Source organism: Pseudochaenichthys georgianus, chromosome 1 (assembly GCF_902827115.2).
Source record: "Pseudochaenichthys georgianus chromosome 1, fPseGeo1.2, whole genome shotgun sequence".
In the NCBI taxonomy this organism is placed as follows: Eukaryota; Metazoa; Chordata; class Actinopteri; order Perciformes; family Channichthyidae; genus Pseudochaenichthys; species Pseudochaenichthys georgianus.
This window is the reverse complement of record NC_047503.1, coordinates 25,131,245-25,154,077: the sequence shown is the minus strand read 5'-3', so window position 1 is coordinate 25,154,077 and position 22,833 is coordinate 25,131,245. Positions and strand designations below refer to the sequence as shown.

General features: G+C 44.1%; 1 protein-coding gene across 1 annotated transcript in view; it reads left to right on the top strand.

The window, feature by feature from the left end:
- ugt8 (UDP glycosyltransferase 8) overlaps window positions 1-15,949 on the top strand; it is a 29,198-nt gene extending 13,249 nt beyond the window's left edge. Inside the window, exons 4-6 of the mRNA XM_034080008.2 lie at window positions 12,724-12,800; window positions 13,822-14,041; window positions 14,196-15,949. Of these exons, the coding sequence (XP_033935899.1) occupies window positions 12,724-12,800; window positions 13,822-14,041; window positions 14,196-14,577 (679 nt within the window). The 3' untranslated portion in view covers window positions 14,578-15,949. The remainder of the gene's footprint in view (window positions 1-12,723; window positions 12,801-13,821; window positions 14,042-14,195) is intronic.
- Window positions 15,950-22,833: the final 6,884 nt, after the last annotated feature.

The window sequence follows — 22,833 nt, the reverse complement described above, 5'->3', positions numbered from 1 at the left end:
CTGCTCTTCCTCCCTGTCAGTAGTCATTCAGGTGACCATACGCAGTAGTAGTACTACAAGACTCCTCCTGGTGAGAAAAAACACAAGAAAGAACTAGCTCAAGATGTCCAACTCGGACAATTCGGATCACGAACCTGGTATGGAAATCTTCGATCCCGGTTCGGCTCCCCACAGCGGCTCATCACCAGAGGCAGACTTCCTCATCGCCCGGCTCCTGCAGCAGGTCATTCCCACAGCCCCAGGCCTCACTCTCTCTCAGCTCCGAGAGCTCTCGGATCAGGTCTCCAGCACAGCTCCCCAGTCCGGGGCAGCAGCCCCAGGCAGCTCTCCAGAGAGACCAGGGCGAGGACGCGGCCGCAGCCGCGGAGGAAAAAAGGGCAGGAAGTCGAGCCCTCCAGGACCCTGTTCCGCCTCCACAAATCCACCCCTTCCCAGGCTCGCCAGGCCGGGAGTGGCACTACACACGCCCCCCATGGAGAGTAGCGTGGCCGGCGCCCTGCAATCCCTGGCTCGCTCCATGAGAGCTATCGATGCTCGCCTCCAGGCCCTGGAAGACTCCGGTACAGGAGCGTCAACTTCTGTTGCACTCAGAGCAGAGCTTGCTGCCTCAGTTCCGCCGGGGTTGCCGGGTCAGGGTGTTCCACGCATTCCAGCAGTAGCTCCTCCTTATTCTCTGGCTTCGGCCCTCCCAGCCCCCCCTTCAGGTAGGCCTTTTATTTCCCAAGCCGCCAACATCTCCTCACGGCTTAGGTCTAAAATTCTTGAAGGGAAGGATGTTAATCTGCTTAGCCTTATTCTGCCCTCCCCGGAGTGCGATTAAAGCCATCGCTACAGGAGGAAATATCACCGCCGTCTTTAAGGCCCGCAGACCCCAGGCTTATTAGAGACATCAGCTTAGGGCAATTCATGGTAGCTTTTGGCATCTTCCGTGACGTTCTCTGCTCCGTCTACCCTGAGAGAAGAGTAGAATTAGATGCGTACTTGGCCATTATTGGAGACATCAACATTAGATACGGGAAATCCGTCTTCTATCAGTACCACAAAAGCTTTTCAAGTAAAGCAGCGCTCCACCTAGCGCATAGCAATATCCGCCTGGATTGGTCAGTGATGGACATTGAGCTGCTCGTGATGGCTACCGGTGGCCAATCCGCTATTTCATGCAACAGCTGCGGAGCGCAGGGCCACATCGCTCCCCTCTGCCCCTCAGTGCCTTTCTCCGCGCCCAGAGCCTCCCACATGCAGTATGCTGGAAACGATAGACCAAGCCGTCAGGTGCAGATTAGACACGAAGATAAGATCTGTACTAGATTTAACGAAAATGTTTGCACTCACCCTTACTGTACATTTCTCCATATCTGCAGTTCCTGCAGGGATGCGCACCCAAAGTCCGTGTGCCCCAGGCGCAGCCGAAACCTTACAGTAGCTCTGCGCCAGAAACCTCGTGGTGGAAAAACATTTTGAAACATCACCCCTCCACTCCCATTAACATCCCTCAGCTAGCAGCTGCGCTATCCACTCACCCAGATTCCGTGTTCGTGGACTATTCCTGTCAGGGCTCTCCCAAGGCTTCAGGGTAGGGTCCTCTCATCTCCCACAGTTACTTTCGTAGCAAGACATTTACAGTCAGCCGCTAAAGAACCCAACATAGTTTCCCAGCTCATCGACAAAGAACTTCTCAAAGGATATATAATCGGTCCTTTTAGCTCCTCCCCCTTCCCAGTGTTCCGTTCAAATCCCATCGTAATAGCCACACGCAAATACTCCTGAAAAAAAAGGCTGATTTTCGATCTGTCCGCTCCGCTCTCTGTTCCGGCCCATTCTGCAGCGTCAACAGCATCATCCCTCCAGATCAGTTTTCCCTTCACTATGCCTCAGTGGACAATGCAATACAGATGATTAAGTTCACAGGGCACGGAGCTTGGCTCTCCAAAGCGGACATTACCGATGCCTTCAAAATCAACCCCATTCATCCGTCTCAGTGGAATCTGTTCGGTATTAAGTGGGAGTCCAAACTCTATTTCGCCGTTCGCCTGACCTTCGGGTGCAGAAGCAGCCCCTGCATTTTCAACTCCTTCTCGGAAGCGCTCTGCTGGATCCTGCTGAACATCGTCAGAATCCCCTCAGTCCTTCACCTACTGGACGACTTCCTCCTCATAGATCTGCCACAGGACAGCTCAGGGATCTCACTGGCCAAGCTGAAACACTGCTTCCAGGAGTTAGGTGTCCCTCTCTCCAAAGAGAAAACGTTAGGTCCCAACACACGCTTAGAGTTCTTAGGCATCATCCTCGACTCCATAGACATGAAGGCATTTCTCCCCTCAGACAAACTGCAGCGCATCCGGGACATCACCAAGTCATACTGCGAGCAACAAGTCATCACAAAACAACAGCTGCTCTCCCTTCTCGGACACCTCAACTTCGCCATGCGCGTCATCCCCCAGGGGCGCTCGTTCATCTCCCGCCTCCTGGACACAGCATCGGCGGTCGACAATCTCCATGACTGCGTTTTCTTAGACGAAGGCTTCCGCTCAGACCTACGTTTCTGGTCTCTCCTGCTCGCCCACTGGAACGGAGTTACTTTCTTCTATGATGACCTCGTGCGTTCCTCTGACTCAATGAGGTTTTTCACGGATGCTGCCCCATCCGTGGGTTTTGGGGGTTTCTTTCAGGGAGAGTGGTTCGCAGGGTCATGGCCCCCGTCATTTCCTAATCATGCTTCATCCTCCGCTCTGCACGAGATCTTTCCGATCGCCGTTGCATGCCACGTATGGGGTCACCTGTGGTTCCGTAAATGCATCTCGGTGCTGTGCGACAACCAATCAGTGGTTGAAATCATCAACAAGGCGCGCTCCCAGTGCAGCGACATCATGCCATTCATGAGAAGCATCACGCGGTCCCTCAAATCCTACGATTTCGCATGGAGAACGTTCGCTTTTTTCTGCTGCTCGGTAGGTGTCTCACTCAAACCTGTCCTCATCTCTACCGTGTGCGCCTTCATGGGCTACTGCACCACTGATCGACACCTCAAACCCCAGTATATCCGGAGCCTCTTAGCAGGCATTTAATGTAATGTTCGCTGCTCCGATCCTAGCTTTCCCAGCCTATTCTCAAACCCTACAGTTAAACTTATTCTTAAAAGGCTGTATAAAACGTTTCCCCGCGCTGAAGACCCGAGGCTCCCCATCACGCTCCCCGTCCTGCGCCTCATGCTGTCCACACTCAGGAAAGGATTATTCTCCCCCTATATCAACGCGCTGCTCGACGCCCTATTTCTATTAGCCTTCTATGCGTTCCTCCGACCTGGCGAATTCACCACAGCTTCCCTCACGTTCGACCCCAGTCAAGACGTCTGCCTCTCCGACCTAGTCTTCAACGCCAACCACTTTAGTCTCAGCCTCAAACACTCCAAATGCGGAGGAGCCTGCCTCAATTATCGCAGCTCGTATCGATTCCCCGTTCTGCCCTTTTAATTCCATGATTAAATTCCTGCGCTGCAGACCCCCCACCAATCCGTCCTCACCACTTTTCTCATCAAAGGAAATGCTCCCTTAACGCTGCGCCTGTTCAATTTCTACCTCAAGCAAGTCCTACATCATACTCGGGACATTCCTTCAGGATAGGTGCAGCCACCTCTGCTGCTAATCAAGGTCTCTCATCCCTACAACAACTAGGACGGTGGTCCTCCTCCGCCTTCACAACCTACATTCGCCCGGACATCAGCACCGTACTGGCTTCCCAAAGATCTCTCGGACCCTAACTATGGTATTTATGCATATAACTGGTGGTGGTTCAGAACACATTTACACGTATCTCATTATGGTACCGGATTTCAAACTGCATTCCTGTCCTAGTCCGCGGGCCCCGCCCACAGGGAACAATGTCTCATCTCACGCTGCATCTACATGTAACGGGCTACATTCTCCTGCACGCAGGTATCTAAATCCCAGGCCCTTGCTCAAATGTGTCTGTATAAAATGTATACCTTGCGACGTCGGGTGTGGACTGGGGGTCCCCGTAGACTTCGGTCTCGTGGACTGCTGGTCCCAGCAGACTTCGGTCTCGTGGACCACCGTAGACTTCGGTCTCGTGCACTGTGGGCCACCGTAGACTTCGGTCTCAGTTAAAAAACAAGATCCCTACTTCGGCAGGAGGTTCGACCTTCGGGCGGCGTAGTCAAGCCCTGCTAGCCAGGCAGGCGACCCTCAGGTCGTTTTCAGACAAGACCGGCACTGATTTCGGCCGTCAGAGTCTCAGCATGACCCGTAAGCTCCGGCAGTGATTCCGGCCTCCTGCCGCATATATATGTTAATCTATTATTTCATCCCCAGATCACCACAGTCACCCTACAAGGTAAGAAACTCAGTTCATCTCAGTCATTTCATACTTCACTGGGTTTGGGGATTTCATCGGAGCGGTGCTTTCTCTCCTGAATGATTATCCTGCAAACCGGGGCCTAATCGCCAAACACCATTCCATTCTCCTGTTTGTATTATATGGCAATCATTTCATTCATATGACGTGTAACAATAAATATGTATTCCTACATCACGTCTCTCCAGTTTGAAATGAAAGCTTTAAGCGCAAGATCAATAAGGAAGACCTAACAATGAGTCACTACACGTCAACTCTATTGACTCCCTCCCCCCTCATTAATACGAGGGGCGTCACCCCTCAGCAGCCAATTGCTGCACATGCTAACTCCTTAATGCCTGCTCTTCCTCCCTGTCAGTTGTCATTTCAGGTGACCACACGCAAACCCGCTCCACCCCTCACGCCTCCCGTCTCCTCCAGGACAAAGCTAAAACCTTCCTTCTTCAGACCGGTCCCACCTACCCTACTCAGCACCACCACCAGTGTCTAGACCCCGGGGATTCATCGGAGCGGTGCTTTCCCCTCCTGAATGATATCCTGCAAACCGGGGCCTAATTGCCAAACACCATCCATTCTCCTGTTGTATTATATGGCAATCATTTCATTCATATGACGTGTAACAATAAATATGTATTCCCTTACATCACGTCTCTCCCGTTTTGAAATGATTATCTTTAGGCTCAGCAAAGATTTGATGTCAGCTGTCGCTGTCTTTTTTTCTTAGTTATACTGAAATAGAGCCCTGCTGTTTTTTTAGGGCTTTTTCTTTAAATACAATTTTAAATGTCGATACAGTAGCTATCCTTTTTTTAAATGTCTATGCTTAAGTTTTATAGGTGTTGCTATCTGCTTTGTGTAGCAGTGGTCAGTGCAATCACTTGGGTGGTATCATCAGAGTTACAAGGGTCTGTAAATGCAATGAAAACAATTGGCCACAGCAAACCATTTATATTACAAATGTAATTTTTACTTTTGAATACTTAATAACAAAGGATGTATTGAATAAAGTGATATATGTGTACACATATACATCATTAGTCAAAACAGGCTACATTTGACTGAATTATAAAAGGTATATGTGGTAAAATGAAGAGCCGTTTGGGAGCCGAAAGAGCCAGCTCTTCTTGGTGAGCCGAGCCAAATGATCTGGCTCACTAAAAAGAGCCGGAATTCCCATCACTACATCAAAGGGCCTTCAGAGTTATCTAAAATGGACGGCATCTATAATGGTCTTTTCTAGTTTACCCACCACTCAAAGTGCTTAGCAAAACATACCAACCAACCAATTCACCCATTGATATGCTGACATAAGTGACTTTGGTTATGGATTTGACTCTATCTAACCAGGATCCTTTCTGATAACAAAACGACCGCTCTACCTCCTGAGCCATGGCAAACCTTATCTATAATGTTTGTGCTTGCCAAGAAAGGGAACAAAGATTTGATTATAATCTAATCTGTGGTTATCATTTACATAGAGTCTCATGGGTATGATCTACTGACTATGACCTGAATATGAAAACACAACAAATAAGAAGAGGGCAAGTTGGGCTGATTGAGGAATGTTTTCAAATGTTATTCATTAACCTGTTGAACCTTAACTCTCATATTTGTGTGTTTAGAGTTGGTGAATAATTTACCACAATCACGTATATGGTTTCTGTGTAATTTGTATCCCATAGATGACTAAAGAAAAGTTAATTAGAGATCAAAACGGTCTGGCTTGAAGTTGCAAAACCTTTATAAACAATAGAATGTGTTTATTTAGGTCAATCTATCCTAGGATGTCCATGTAGGCATTACTTATGTAGACTGCAGGAACAAAGCCTTGATTCTAGTTCATATATACATGTGCACAGGTCTTCACTTGTAGAAACTCACAATTTACAATGATGTCACGACTGACACCAGGGATGATACAATTAGATTAAATGTTCTACAATAAAAACATTTATTTAGTTCATAGCATTGAACTCCAGTTTTGCTGTAGTTAATGTTTTTAGCTTTTTTTGTTTGATTTTAATTTCAATTCTGTTTCTATTTAGCTCACATTTTTCAAATGACCATCAGCACTGCTGTTCAAAGTCCAAACTGTGTTATGGATAACTAAACTCTGAATTTTCTTTAAAAAAAAGTTCTCCTTTTACTTAGTAAAAACTTTACTTAAATAATTCTTATTAAATCAAATCAAATCAAGTTTATTTATAAAGCACATTTTAAAACAACTTTCGGTCGCGCCAAAGTGCTGTACATGAATAAAAAATATACGGAACATATTGCAATATCACATTTAATTGTCAAATTAAACTTCTTTCTGGCATCCTGTCTCACAGTATGATATGCAAATAGGTGCAGTATTTTACTACTACGAAGAGGGATCATGTAAGTTGGAGGAATAAAAGGAGATAAGAATGTGGGTGAAAAATAGGAGATAATTATGACCCTACTGCTCACATTTGTATATATGTATTAAGTAAAGCATCCTACTGGCTCTTGACCATGCCTTCATTAACACAGTTGATAAGGTGTGGGACTGCTTCTCTAGTAAGTGCCTGCAATCATTTCAATTTAACCACATGGAAAAGAGAATATGAAAAGCAGCATTCTGTGGCATGGAATAAACAGGTTTGTGAAGCCAGTGCCTTTTAGTAGCTGGGGCTGGGCAGAGTCACTGTTGTGATTTAGGAGGATCAGTTTGTGGTTGTCAGTAAGCTTGCCAGGGTCCAGTAAGCTTGGACTATATGGGTACTCCCCTCGATCCTATCTATGCACGCATTATTTCACTGAGACTCATACCCGGGTTGCGTTCCGATCAGTGGCGGCGCTAAGGGGTGGCTACTTGGGCTCAAGCCCCGGATGTTTTTTTTTTTTTAATAAATTTCTCGGGAGTAATGTGCAGTACCGGAGTCCACCAGAGAGGCAGCCGCTGCGCGACATTAGCCTGCGTACTGCGTAGCCTTCGCTGCCCTGAAGAAGAAGTGATCCTTCCTAGTGTCTGACGAGTTTTAAGCTAATAGCCTATACAGTTATGGATATTAGAAAGTTATTTTCATCGAAGCAGGCACCACAAGCTGCAGCAGCAGCAGCAGTATCAGCAGCTGACAACAATGTCATCACCAGCAGTGAAGAAATGGATGATGTTTCAGGTTTGTAAATCTAATGGTGATATCTGCACTCTGGCTGACTGAGTAAGAAGTGAAAAAGAGTGATGTAACGTTAATCTTATAGCTAGTAAAAATGGAGTAACCAAGGCAAGGCAAGGCAAGTTTATTTATATAGCACCTTTCAACACAAGGCAATTCAAGGTGCTTTACAAAAATGAAAGACATTCAGACAAAGGCATTTAAAAACAGTAAAAGATAATAAAAGAAACATTAAAAGAAAAAATACATGAATAAAAAGTTACAGTGCAGTTTAAGATATGAAAAGTTCACACAGAAGTTCCACTTTACTGATGAACACAACAGCTCAGTTTCAATTAAAAGCAGCGACAAAAAGATAAACCACACTAAGTCAATACCCTTACCGCCCGTCTACACTACAGGCAACAAAAAATCTTGAAGCTGGGCGTGTCTGAGGCTTGGCTATTTCTCGCGACCAACAACCAATCAGGAATCTCGCGCCCGCCCCCGGCATACAAAGCAATAGCAATGTTAAAACGAAGTAAACTGGATATAAAGTCCCCAAACAGGCGAAAACCTACCAGTTTCATCCACTGTCTCTGCCACCTCCCTCCATGCCTCGCTCCTCCGGTTTGTATCCCGGTAGATGAACAGAGACTGATCATACAGCACGGGGTGATTCACTACCGCTCCATTTTTTTGAATATGAGGAAATGACCTGCGTACTCTCTCCCAGCATACACGCGGTTTGATTGGCTAGCGCTTGTACTGTCAGATTTGCAAACGCATGATTTGATTGGCTGATGCCAAGCATCGAGCCTCAAAAGTTGAACATTGCTCAACTTTTGATGCTCGCGATGCTTGCAAAGCCACGCTCCGCTCCCCACAATGCAGTTCGGCGAAGATTCAAAATCAACTACGTCGCCCCATTCAAGTGAATGGGCGAAGCGTTGAAAGCATTTGTCGATGCCTGTAGTGTAGACGGGCCGTTATATGTTGGTATGTATACAGAACATGACTACAAATTATTCTAAGATGTAACGTTAACCCTTCATACCTCAGTTTACTTTTAAGACACTAAAATAACGTATTCCAATTTTTATCTTGTTTTCGCGCGTGGAATTATACCGGCTCTCGTTTCAGTACACATAACAACGGAACCATAGCAACGGAACTGACAGGCAACAGTCAGAAACGTGACTCTTATGCTGCGTTCAGACCGGACGCGATGCGATGTTTTGGGGCGGCGCGATTACATGTAAAGTCAATGCAGAGACGCGGACAGATGCAAATTCACTCCGACGGCGAGCATGAAGTGGTGGACACGGCGCGAATCACGCGATTGAGGCAATTGAACTGTGCCGTGTCAAACGCGAGAGTTCAATTTTTTCAACTCGAGCGTCAAATTCACGTGACGCGTTCTCGCGGAAGCCAATCAGCGGTGAGGATCTCAGCCTGCCGTTACTGACGTTCAACCAGAAAACATCAGCCATTAGCTGTTAGCAGTGAGCACACAGAGATCACAGCTCCTCATATCTGTTCAGAAACTGTACAAAAGTTAAACAAGTACAAACCACAGACTGTCTGTGTCATGGTGAATACAGTCGCTGGTTTATTTATGTCTGTAGGCCGTTGTTATGAGTGTGGAGTGAGCATATACAATGTTAGCTTAGCCTGGTCGACCCAATCTCCATTCAGAAAACAAGCATTTTAAAAGGTGTTCCGCCTGCCGTCTTGTCTGCAGACTTGTCAAAGCATTAATTCATGGTTTTTACTAACCAGTATTAGTATGTTGTTACGTCGGCATTATTTCGAAACGTGTATTACAATTTAATCACGGTAAAATATGTTCATTATGTTGTAGTTGCTCCCGAGCCAGCGCGTCTTCTTTGAATGATGCGAGTAAACACAGCTGGCAGCCGCGGTGAAACTCACGCTCTCCTGCTGGGGGGCGTGGTGCAGCTCACAGAATCAGCCCTTGCAAAAACAGAGGTGGAAAGAGCAAATAGAGCGAAATGAGGCATGGCTAAAATGCAGGATCTGTTTGGTATTTTGAAAAAAAAACTATTTATATACTTTATATAGGTATGGCCCTACAATATATTGTTCAAATATAGCATGATATGTCCCCTTTAAGGTATTATTAAGGTAGGGTTAATGTTGCTCTCAAAGTGCACCAGATTGATGCTTTTAACTTCAATATTTAAAAAAAAATCTTCCCGGACCCCCCTAAAGGATGTTCGGTCCACCCCCCACTTGTAAAAAAATAGCACTTTACCCCTGCACCCCCCCCCCCCCCCCAACAACTACTGGGCTAAGCCCCGGGTCTCCTACAATCCTAAATCCGCCACTGGTTCCGATTATCCAAAAATCAGCTCCTAAGTTCTAACCCTATCTCCTATTCCTTGACCTCTGAGTGAAACGTCACGGGGTTAAGGGATAGTGGATAGGAGAATTCAAAAGGACTTAGGAGAAGAGACTGCGGTACTTTAGAGAATCCGAATGCACTTTCACTATCTGACGTGTTTATGATGCGCCAGCGGACGTCATGAATGTGCGTCTGCTGCTGTGGGGAAACTATGGAAACTACAGTTTTCTATACAGCGGACTACAACATGGATGTATAATAAGAAGGAGGGACTACTGTAAACTCATCTAGAGACTCTGCACCGTGCTCTGATGCTGTTGCTTTGCTTTATGAACGTGGACAACAGAGAAACATATTCTTCATGACCAAAGTTGGAATTGAAATAAAAAAGGAAAGTGAAACTTATGCTCGTCACCCTCTCCCTCCGGTCCACATTAATACAAATGATCCCAATACGTATGATTGTATGAACTATGAAAAGATCTTAAAATAAATACAAATGTTTTATTATAAATGTTAGTCCTTACCATCTATCACTGTGTATATCACCATTCAAACATCTTTTAAAAGTTGAACAAACTCCACACAGCTCAGTAAAGACTGTGAGATGTTGACTTTATCTGATCATTTCAGTAAAAACTAACGTTCATATTTCTCTTTTTGATTATAATACTGATTAACGTTCAGAACAAAGCACTTTGGCAACTTACCACATACGTTTTAAAATGCTTAATAAGCACCGTAACTTTCATGATATAATTTCTCGGTCATAATCGGTTGTTTCCGTGAACGGCCGACTGTTGAGTGACATTGTGGGGCAGCATTTTCTCCTCTCCTTTCGGTTAGGGAGGTCCAGTGGTTCCTAAGCTAAAGGAGATTATAAAGGAAGTTTGAAACCTCCTTTCCTTTCATTTGGAGAATTGGAACGGCACTTATCATGGCTGCCAGTGACGTACTTCCGGGTCATTTCACTCCGTTAGGAAGGTTCCTAAGCTAAATGGACTATTGGAACGCAACCCCGTAGCCGGTCCCCTGGGCAGGCCTACCTGAATGCGCGCGCATCCACTGCATAAGAGGCGGCCTCGCCCGCTCACTGCTATCCCTTTCTCTTTCAGCTAAGCAGCTATTGAGTAACTGAGCGAGAGATAAACAGGATAGAAAGAACAAGAAACAGTTGTTTTTTTCTTCTCTCCCTGGCTATGGCCGAGGGAGAGGTGAGGGATGCGCAGCGGCTGCTAAACAGAAAACCGGTCTGAAACAGGGGGATGGAGCGGTATTCTCACGGGACAGCAGAGCGGGTATACGTCGGGCCTGTGAGAGATATAACGTAGGGTTATGTATGGTAACCCATGTTATATAGGACAGCGGAGCCCTCTACTTATGGAGCACTGCTGCCTATGCTACTCAACTAAAAGAGAAAGTAAAGGGAGGCCCGCCCAGGGGGCCGGCTACGGGTATGAGTCTCAGTGAAAGAATGCGTGCATAGATAGGATCGAGGGGAGTGCCCTTAGAGTCCAGTAGAGGGCTCTGCTGTGCTTATATAACATGGGTTACCATATGTAACCCTACGTTATAGTTAAAGGGTGTTGTGTGTTGGAATGTGAGGTGATATATTTAACTTTGCATGCAACATGCGTTAGGAATGTTTGATCATTTCTAATTTGTGTCTAAAAAACTACAAAGGCAACATCAGGCACCGACCTTTTACACTGAGGTAGCAGAAAATGGTACTCCACATGTAGTTATCTGTTGCTAAAGGCAGGAGCCTCTTAAGCCCCAAGATTTAGTATTTGGTATTCAATGGTAATTTGGCTTTCGGTCCTTCCAAACTGATGGAAAAGGGAAGAGGGCAAATCAAAGTGACAGGAACCAAGTCAAATGAATCAAGTCATTGATAATTGCATGAATGTAGGCTTTGATTGGCAGGACAGTGAATTGGTGCTTTGTTGAAAAGAGAAAGAGAGATGAAAGACTTTGGGTTAGGGAGGGAAGGAGACAGAGATGGACGGATGGGGTCGTAATGCTCCATGTAAATGTATTGTGTGCTGCATTTGGTGGAAATTGCTTCCGCACATGCAAACACAGACACTTTCAAACATACACAATGTTGTACACATTCTCTACCATCCGTTTCATTTTGTTCTGAGGAAAATAGATCAACTCTTGTTTTCCCCTTTGTTCACTTTCTGCATCATGTAACTGTTAGACTCCGCATTTAGCCTTCTGCAGTATCTCTAGGACCAATTATACATACTGTACATCCTCTGCCCTCGCTATGTCCCTCAAGTATCACCAGTGAAAGATCAACATTAAGTGAAATACAGTAACTAGTTAGCCCAACAGTATTTTAATATTGTATTAAAAACACATTACCCTCAGACAGCTAGTAAAATGGCTAGTTTAGGAAATACTAAACTAATCTCAGAAAAAATAGATTTAAGGTCTGGCTCGAAGTGTCTCCTGAAAATAACACCAGTCTTAATGACAATGGCCCCTTACACTCTTTCTCCCACACCCTGCTCTGACCGCACCTATCTTCAAACTCGCCCATGGTTTTGATCTCAACTACACACCAGTAACTGTGTCTTGCACAGTTTTGACACACCTTGAAGCAACAGTTATGCGGGTAAATTTCTGCAACACAATATTGTGTTGCAGAAATCTACCCGCAGGCAGACCAACAGATAGACATATAAACACCTAGCTCTCCTCCGTAGTGGTTCACGCTTCAGTAGGTGTTTGCAGGAGCACATTTCGCAATGAAGCCAGCCACACAATGTGAATAGCGTCTAGGGGATTTTAATTGGTGTTCACACATTGTGATGGTGAACTAAACCATTATTGTCTTTTTTGCTTTCTTAGATTCTCTGGAGTTCCACCCAGTAACCTTGGCAATAACACCAAGCTTGTTGATTGGATGCCTCAGAATGACCTATTAGGTAAGTACACCTCAAGGAAAAACACCACTTACTGTAACGTGTAGTCCACCCATCATGTGTATATTATCAACAGTCAATTTGACTTACTGAGCAACTGAATTGCTTCAAGGTGTTTCTTAACACACATCTGATGCTTGGTGTTTTATACAACATGCTTTAACTCATGGTGTTGTGTACTGTTTTTCATGGTTGGGTTCCTCCCTTACCTACTTATGAACCATTGTGGATGGTATAATGTGAATGTGTAAGCCACATTTGCTATCTTTGTGCAAGTCAGGGATGCACAACAATCAGATATTGACAGTAAGCATTATATTATGAATTGGTGCTATAGAACTGTGGTTAGCCAAGCCTTCAAAATACACCAGTCTGTCTATATATCAATTTAGGTGCTAAATTACCTTAAACCATGCAAGTAAACATAAAGGGCCCAGATTAAGACGGAAAATAAGTTGGGCCGTGTTTATGGTGACATTTTTATTAAAGAATGAAGGGCATTTACTTTGAAATGTATTTCTTTATAAAAACTATAAACAATATTTGATTAAATATACTGTTAGAAAATAAACACTCATACACACACATACAGTCTGTACTCCTCTAACGGGCCGTCCACACAGCAGCGTTAAAAATGGTCAATGGGCTTCTGGGGTGACGTCACTTTGCCTCGCTTTTCGCCGAACTGCATTGTGGGGAAGCAAAGCAAAGATTTCCAGGATTTTCAGGATTCAAAAGTTGAGCAATGTTCAACTTTTGAAGCTGAGGTGGAAGCGTCAGCCAATCAAATCCCGTTTATGCAAATGTGACAGTACAAGCTGCTGTGTGGACGGGCCGTAACTGTAAACCATCCTACCCCGATCTCCGTGTGCAGAGCAACAGTGAAGTACTGCAGAGTGTGCAGACATTTTTGGGCTTTACTCTTTAAACTGTAAATAACCTAGCAAAATATGCACCGAAAAATGACTTGTGAACTTAACACCTAACATGCAAATGAACATCCTTCATCCCTCCTTTCGTCCAGGCCACGCTAACACAAAGGCCTTCCTGAGTCACGGTGGTCTGAACAGCATCTACGAGGCCATGTATCACGGGGTGCCGGTGGTAGGTGTGCCCCTGTTTGGAGACCACTATGACACCATGACTCGTGTGGCAGCCAAAGGTATGGGTATCATGCTACACTGGAAGTACATGACCGAGGAAGACCTTTATACAGCCCTGAACAGCGTCATCAAAGACAGCAGGTTAGATTTCGAAGTCTTGTATGCACTGTCACACACAAATGCTTTGTATATGAGTGTCATGGTTCATTAGTGCCATCTGTTGACCAGATATAGAGCCCTTTAGCTTGCTGAATGATTGCAGATAAAGGTTGTTTCCACATTTCTTCCTACCTAGGTACCGCCAGCAAGCACAAACTCTTTCCAACATTCACAAAGACCAGCCAGGCCATCCAGTGACCAGGGCCGTCTACTGGATCAGCTACATCCTGCGTCACAACGGTGCCGACCACCTTCGCTCCGCTGTGTACGACGTGTCCCCCTACCAGTACTTCCTGCTGGATGTGATGTTCACTGTAGGAGCGGCCCTGGCTCTGTTTGTCTTTGCACTGCGACGGTTGGTACGAATGCTGAGGGGGAAGACCGATGACAAGAGAAGAGGAGATGGCGTCTCCAACGATGACGGTAACATGGCCAACGGACATTGTCATAGCGAGAGCCTGGCCAATGGGAAGCACAAACGCAACGGCTCCTTGAAAAACGAGAAGAAGATTAACTAATGTTTCAAATGGCCAAGAAGGACGAGGAGGAAGTTGCCCCAAGGACTCAGCTCTAGGTTTTGTTAAGTGATTTTATAAAAGCTTTGAAGGAAAGAGTTTCTTAGTTCTGTGTCGAATGGCAACTGCTACTCAAAGCGTGAAAGAGGATACACAATGCATCGGGTGCTCAAAATCTGTGTTTGTGTGTTTGTATGTGCATGTGTGCACTGAGGCAAATTTAACAAAAACTCTTAACAAAAGCAGCTACAGCAATACAACACCAAATAGGAAAGTGATTAAGAATGAAACACAGGAAAGACACATTAGCAGGAAATTGTCTCTCCTACATGATCTCTGTTGTCTTCCTGCCTTCATTACCAGTGAAAGGATGATGAAGAGGAGAAATCCTGAGCGCCAACAACTCCTTAGAAAACAAATAGATAACTTTTGAAATAGTTAGATTTAATGTCTTTAACTGAAAACTCTCCTTCTTCAAATGTCTGGTGAACTGTAAATAGAGAAAACATCTATTTATTACTGTAAAAAAGCTTTTTAATGAAGGACCTTTTTAACCTCTTATTCTTATTTTTAATGTATGACATGTATCAATGGTGTTAGAGCATTATGTTAATTGTACACTCCCTCTTTACAATATTGTGTGCGTCCTAAAAGTGGAACATACAAAACAAAGACTGAGAGATGCAATCATAATTGAAACCACATGTGTATTCACATATCCTGTATGATAATAAATCAAAGTGTTCCTTTCTCTGTGAGCTACGACTACACTTGCAAAGCCCAACCCAACCCAACCCAACCCAACCCAACCCAGCCCTGCTGAAAACAAGCCATTATACTTGAATCATTGTCATTATAATCATCTTCTATTAAAGTTCAACTGATGGGTTTGCAAGGTGGGCCTGCAAGTGCTGCACAAGCTATGAACAGGGTCTGGAGAGAGAAAAACACAAATTGTGAATATACATAATTTTTCATTATTTTCAGTATAAATGTTAAAGCTCTGATTAAATGTCCACCCATGCCCATTCTTTACTCGTCTGTTCCCTGCAGTCCGACATGTCTCTGTTCTTGTGGCGTTTGCATTTCATCAGCTTGAATTTCTCTTTGTTCTGTCTTCAATAGTGCACTGCCTGTTCCATTTGTCCACTTCTTTGTCCTACTTTTTCACTTCCTGGTGTCATTGTATTCTTGTGTCATTCCTCCTCTCACGCCTTAAATATCAGATGTCTCCGCTTATTTTTCAAAAACCTTTTCAATTTTATTTTCAAATGACAAAGTCCTCAATTTCCCTGTCATGTGTGTCCATGTTGTAAATAGAACAGTGTAAACAAAATACTAATGCTGAATAAAAATTACATATTTTGTTTGCAGAGATGATTGATACTTCTTTTCCTCAAAAAAGTGGCCAAGGTATTTCAATTGTCCTTAGTTTTGAGAAAATAAAGTTAAAGAACACTGATGAAATAGTAAATGAAAAGCAGGGGAGAAGTTGTACTGTAGTTTCTGATGTATGGTCGATCAATATTTTGCTTCTCCTATTTACTGTTGCATTTTATCAGTATACCTTATTGAACAGATAAGGGCATACAGTGCATACTTTTGAGTCCTGACAGATGGTGAAGCATTTGATGCTGACAGTCTCAGTTTGATAGGGGATGTATAGGCTTTCTGTCGGGAATCTGTTACCAGGCAGCAAAGAGGTTTTGTAGGTATCAGATGGTAGGATCATCTAAAGTAGCCAACTGCACAGACGCATGCACACAAGACGGGTGGATAGATAAGGTTATCTAATGCTGAATGCTCGTGCTGAGTGAGGCTAGGCTCACCGGCCTCGCTCACCGGCCCTGTTAATTATTCACACCGCCTGCAGGGGCCCGCTGTCCACACACACACACACACACACACACACACACACACACACACACACACACACACACACACACACACACACACACACACACACACACACACACACACACACACACACACACACACACACACACACACACACACACACACACACACAGTCAGACAGAAGCATCAGCAGGTATGTTTAATTTACATTCCTGAAGTTGTTTTCTTTGTTGTCGCTGGTTGCCAAATCAGGCACCGTTCTGTTAACTGAGACAGGAAGGGGGAAGGAATAGAGGACAGGCCTCTGCTGATGAGGAATCTGATATCATAGAAAGCACAGGCATCATTCATGACATCCTCCATTCATTCTCAGCCATCCCTCCCTCCTCAGACCTTGTAAGTGCCTATTATCTACCTTTCCTCTCCACCTCAGCAGACAATCATCTGGAGCAATTAACCACTTTGTGTTGGACTAAGTGGGCTTACTTCATGGACTAAAAGTCCTGCCTCTCTGCACAAGATCTAAGTGATGGATTTGTCAAATGTTTGACAACAGGGTTTGGTCTAATCTTCCTAACTGACATCCACACTCTTTCATGTGTGGGTTAGGCTAAAAGGATATAGTGGGGATTGCATGTGTGGACTTAACCACGTTGTTGACCAAGCTTGTGCGTGGTAGTGTGTGTGAGCAATGCCCAAGGGTGTGTACCAGTTTTGAAATTGTTGACTTAGCTTATATAACCATAAATGAGCGATGGCCTTCCATTCATCTCTGTCACGGCAAATATATAAGAGCTCTACCTATGGAGAGAGGGATATCATATTTCTTTGCAACATGTTTGTGAGGATTGAAAGACTTTCCTAAGATAAGATAAGATTTTATTTATGCCAAAGGAAGTTGTTGTGCCAGAGTTACAAAAATACAATAAACACAGCAGCATAATAGTAAAACTGTACACTAACAGTGCAGTACAAAATGGAAAATAATCAAATGTATCTCGAGTGAGATTTTCCTGATGCGTTGTTTGATTGTCTTGTAAAACGAGGTGAAAAAACAGCCCTGTTCCCTTGGACAAAAATAGCCTAGATTCTAATTATGTGGGGATTTGGCTTGTCCTTTAACAGCAGAGCAAGGTGCTTCAGTGAGTGCAGTATGTAGGCTATTTTGCTCTTAAAGCCAACAATTTATGCTTTTTTTCCGGAAGCCCTGAACTTGGTGCTGTTGTGTTACCTTACATATTAGGATGTTAGTAACTATTACCATGCCATGTGTTTACGAGAGTAAGCACATAGAAGTGAAGACAGAATTATATTGCAGGTTACTCATATGGCCACTAGAGGGTAGTAGTAATCCATAATGAATGGCTCTGGTCACCCCATGCTTCTCTCATTTTTTTAAATCTCGATCCATGATACCAAGGGGGTCCTCAGATTAATTGCTGGGGGACCTCTAAACAAATGTTAGTTATTTTCTTTGCTTTGTAAATGTAAAATCACGGATTAAAGTAAAATGGCGAAACAAATTATAAATCAAATCCATCCCACTTTATTCAAACAGCATTGATAGCCTTAGCCTTACTCATTCATTCTCATGGAATCATGTGAGCTAGCCAACATGTACTGAATCACTTTGTGGCACCTATCCATATTGGCAAAAATAGTGGTAATGTAATATTATTTTAATAGTTTAGTGTTGCATGCAACATGAAAAGGAGTGTTTAAACATGCCCATTGTAGTCCATAATATGCTACTTAGTTTTATACATTTCTAGAAGACTTTGGGTTCCAGCTCAGTCTATCTTTCTGTTCCATGGCATGACAAATGTGAAGACCCCTACTCTAGCTTTTCTGCCTCCACTAACAGCTGATGGACCTGTTGACTAAAGTTTCAACTTTAAAAAGCTCTGATGCAAAGATCTTGCAATATCAAATGTGTGTGTGTGTGTGTGTGTGTGTGTGTGTGTGTGTGTGTGTGTGTGTGTGTGTGTGTGTGTGTGTGTGTGTGTGTGGTGTGTGTGTGTGTGTGTGTGTGTGTGTGTGTGTGTGTGGCTTCCTGAAGTTTCCTGTGTGGAGGCAGGCTGCTATTGTCAGTCTGGCCCAGTATCTAGCTGTAACTCCTATTAAATCTCCCTCAAAATCTCTGCTCCCAGACTCTGCATGACAGATGTGCCCTGGTGGAAGCCTTGGTAGAATCAGCTCAAACATCACAGGCCTTCAAGTGTGGCATGAGTGTGTGTGTGAGTAAGATTTCAAAAGAAAGTTAAATGATCCGTGTGGAGAAACAGGGTCCCTTTGGCAGCCTCAAAGATAAGACGAAGGCAAAAAAGAGTTGAACGGAGGAAATAAATAATTGCAACGAACAAATATAAATGTGCTATATTTTTGCATGCAGGCCTTATATGTGCACATTTGTTTACATGAGTATTGATGTGTGTGTTTGCGTGAACCAATATGTATGTGTGTGTGAGTGTATGTCATAGTGTTTTGGATAGATGGAGCCCTGTCACTGTGTCAACATGGAGATAAGAGAAGCCTGACAGCAAGGGAGTGAGGATGACAGCTTTTATATCAATCATACTGACTTATAACTGCGTGTGTGAGAGAGTGTGTTAGTTAAGGGGTGAGGAAAGGGTTTTAAGATGGAATCAAAAAATAAATCAATGTCATACGGTTTGTATGTCAACAGCTGTTCAGTTTGGCATCACCTCTCGCGGTAATCTCTAAACTCCAGTGACCAACACACACACACACACACACACACACACACACACACACACACACACACACACACACACACACACACACACACACACACACACACACACACACACACACACACACACACACACACACACACACACACACACACACACACACACACACACACACACACACACCACACACACACACACACACACACACACACACACACACACACACACACACACACGATGGTGTCTGTCACTCATCCCTAAGTGCCTGGACCACTGCCAGATTGATAGAGTTGGCCAAATGTTGTTCTGCCACACAAGTCTACATCTCTCAGCTTCTCTCTGGTCTAAATCTCTCTCTCTAATTTACTTTCCGCTCCTGTCGGAATTCCTATTCCTTCTCTATCCACTTCTTTTCCTATCCCCCTTCCTGAACTTTTCTTCCCACTTCCTTTTCAATCTTCCCCTCCCTCTCAATTTTCACTTTCGTTCCCTGCCTCCAAACATCTTCCAACCCAGGGTCTCAGTGAGCTGATGCAGCGTATCTGTGAGGAATTGGGAATTCAATTGGAGAAAATCAGGCTTTTGAGTTTTCAGCCAGATATTTAATTATAGGAGTGAATTATCGCTGTGTCGCTGAAGGGACACAGCAGAGAGGTAATGTGACTAAGTAAACAATAAATAAACATAACGCCCATGATATGCTTGATTAGAAACACAACCCCTGCTGCTGCCCTGGCTAAACCTCCTCTGCTTACTTACTTTAGCCAAAACAATCCAAATGCTTTCCACTCTATTTATATTTGTGTGCTACTACCTGGAAACCTAATCAGTAATATTATCTGAATCCTTTGCCCCATAGCGGATCCCAGACAGGAGCTGAGAGAGAGGCCAATAGTGAGATGGAAAGATAGAGAATGGGGGGGATATAAATCTAACCTCCACTGTGATTAGGTACTGACCTCATGGGCCTGCTGTCTCCACTGATAAAGAAACAGCAAGACACATACACACACACTCTACTCCATGCCATATCTTGAACCCAGTAAACCATTTGATTCTTATCAGATGTTCATTCATTTCATTTCTCTCTTTCGCTCCGGGTTATCCAGCTTTTCATTTTTCTATCTGTTCTTCCAAAAGCTAAGAAAAAAGATAATCTTGTCATGATCTGTTCTCATAATCTATTGTTCATGCATGTTCATTTTCTCCACTCCACTGGGAATGTTTTTTAAGTTAAAAACTAAGTTCAAACAAGGTAAACTTGCCGTATCTGGATTTTGCTGATGCCATTTTGCTGATTCACCTAAGACACAGACTGAAATAAATCAATGATGGGGGGGCATCGTAAAAACGTGCTGCGTTTGAGGAACAACAAAAGACCCCTATCTGTATTGGCTGATAACTTTCCTTCAATGATATGACAGTGATACTGACACTACATTTCACGAGCCATGCTGCTTTGCTGTTCTTGAAGGCCTTATCTGATCTTGTCAGATATCAGATATACATCAAACATAGCTAATTTTAAAGTCTGGGTTAAAGCAGGGGATGACATGGTTATCTTCGCTCTTACTGTATATCTGTTGCCCCTTCATATTTATGCATGCACGTGCAGACAGACACTCACACACACCTCCATTGAGTCAGTCAGCGAACTCTCCATCATTGCCAGCGGTAGCCCGGTGCTCTTTGGTTGGTTGCAGGTTGATGGATGAGTCTCCCTTCAGCAGCTCTGTTAAAGCGCCTCTCTATCAGGCTGCAGCCGCATGGGCCCTCACATTTGATTAGATCCCAATGGAAGCCAGTTGCTCCCTGTCATCACTCATACAGCATAGGCCTGAGATGCAACAGAGACAGCCAATGGAGCACAGAGCTTGACGCGCTGAGGAAGCCATTTCGGTCCAAAGAGAGGATATTATGTGACTCATGTACAACTCTGTCTCACATGGGTGGCGCTGCACTTGGCTGGAGAGGAGAGATAGCATGAGGGAGAGGGATGCTCATAAAGAGCAGAGTGTTATTTCCATTCTTCATGGGTTACATTCAGAACTGAAAGCCTCATCCAAGATTCTATCAATCAAATTGCCCACCTATTCGTTTAAATTATACCTGAATGAGAATGAGAACCATTACTGCACTTCACAATTCAACAGCCTTGTGTCGCTTTTGCTCCCCCTCTCTGAGTCTCCCCCCTCTCTCTCTCCTTCATCTCTCATCTCACTCCGACGGTATTTACATGCCAATGACTTCTGTGTAAGTGCCTTTCTCTTTTTTCGTCTCCTATTTACATGTCAGTGGCTTTCACTGCTTGATGGTGCCGCGTTAAAATGAAAGTAATTTGCTCTGTGACAGTCAGACCATTTTAGCAGCCATTACTCTCATCCATTCTGGTCAGTGAATACTGATGACAATGAAACCAGGGAGCTGTGAAGATTTTTTGCAAGCTCTCGTGTTAGTGACGCTGGTATGGCTTTCATGTGTTGGCAGTCCTGCCCCATTCACCTCTAAAATGTTTTTTTTAAATGATATGCAGCATCTTTATCCTTTTGTAGGTCTTTGTTAAACGATGCAGACATTTCAAATCTTTATACAGGTTAATTGCTTGAGTGTAGTGCGTCTGCTGAAATACAAGGAGAACAATTCCTTCTGACTCCTCATCTTAGAAGCAGTTGGGGATATTGGTGTTGTTTATTGCTCCAACGCTGCGTGGTCACTGCAGCCCTAAGTCAGGCCTGACATACTTTATGAACTACACAACAATGTGAAAGCCATTACACTTCCAGTAAATTGCTTTGAAAACTTGATAGCTGCACAAAAAAAGCAATTTCAGCATGAAATCACGGTACTTCCCAGTGAGGCCTGGAGATAAGTCTGAACTGATGATGCGGTTTAAAAATAAAGACTAATTTCCTTTTAATCAGCAGCATAGACTGCGCCGCCCAGAGTGTTAAATCACTGTTGCAGAAGTGATTTGAGGATGGCGGATGAGATATAGTGATGAGAGCGTGCTGACATTCTCGGGTCAGAAGCTCACGTGCAGATAGACAGACAGAAACACCCGTACACCAACTCTCTGCTGCTCTCTTATTTCTTAGAGTTACGTTGGCCATTAATGATTTAGTCTTACAGGCAGGACAGAAATATGACTGCTTATGACTAAAATATTGATGGAGTTGGGTGAATTATTAATCGGGCTGATTTCTGGAATAAAGATGCAGTTGACCTACTGTAGTCAGAGGTGAGGTAATGCGGTCCCACAGTTTTGTTTCAATGGACGATGCAGGTGTTCCTGATTTCACGGGAGGTATTATTTTGTGCATCTGACTTTCTTTGTGTGTGGGTAATACTCCTCTTTTCTTGAGATATGCAAGTATGAATGAGAAAGCTTTGTACTTAGGCCAGCCTGGCAGTGATGTGTTTATTTTTTAAACAACCAGGCCTACATTGCCCACAGATTGTTAGATGTCAGCTGACAAAGTAGCAGGCAGCCTAGCTGCTATGCACAGCACTCGCTTGCCAAAACAACCTGCACACTTTTTAAATCTTTTTGTGTTTGTGCTGCCTCCAGATTAATTTAATTTGGCACTGCAGAGCGGGTAGTTAGTGTACATATCAGTATGCTCTTGGAACAAGCAAACAGAGACACGTAAAACGGTCAAAACATAGCTTGTTATGATAGATGCAGGAT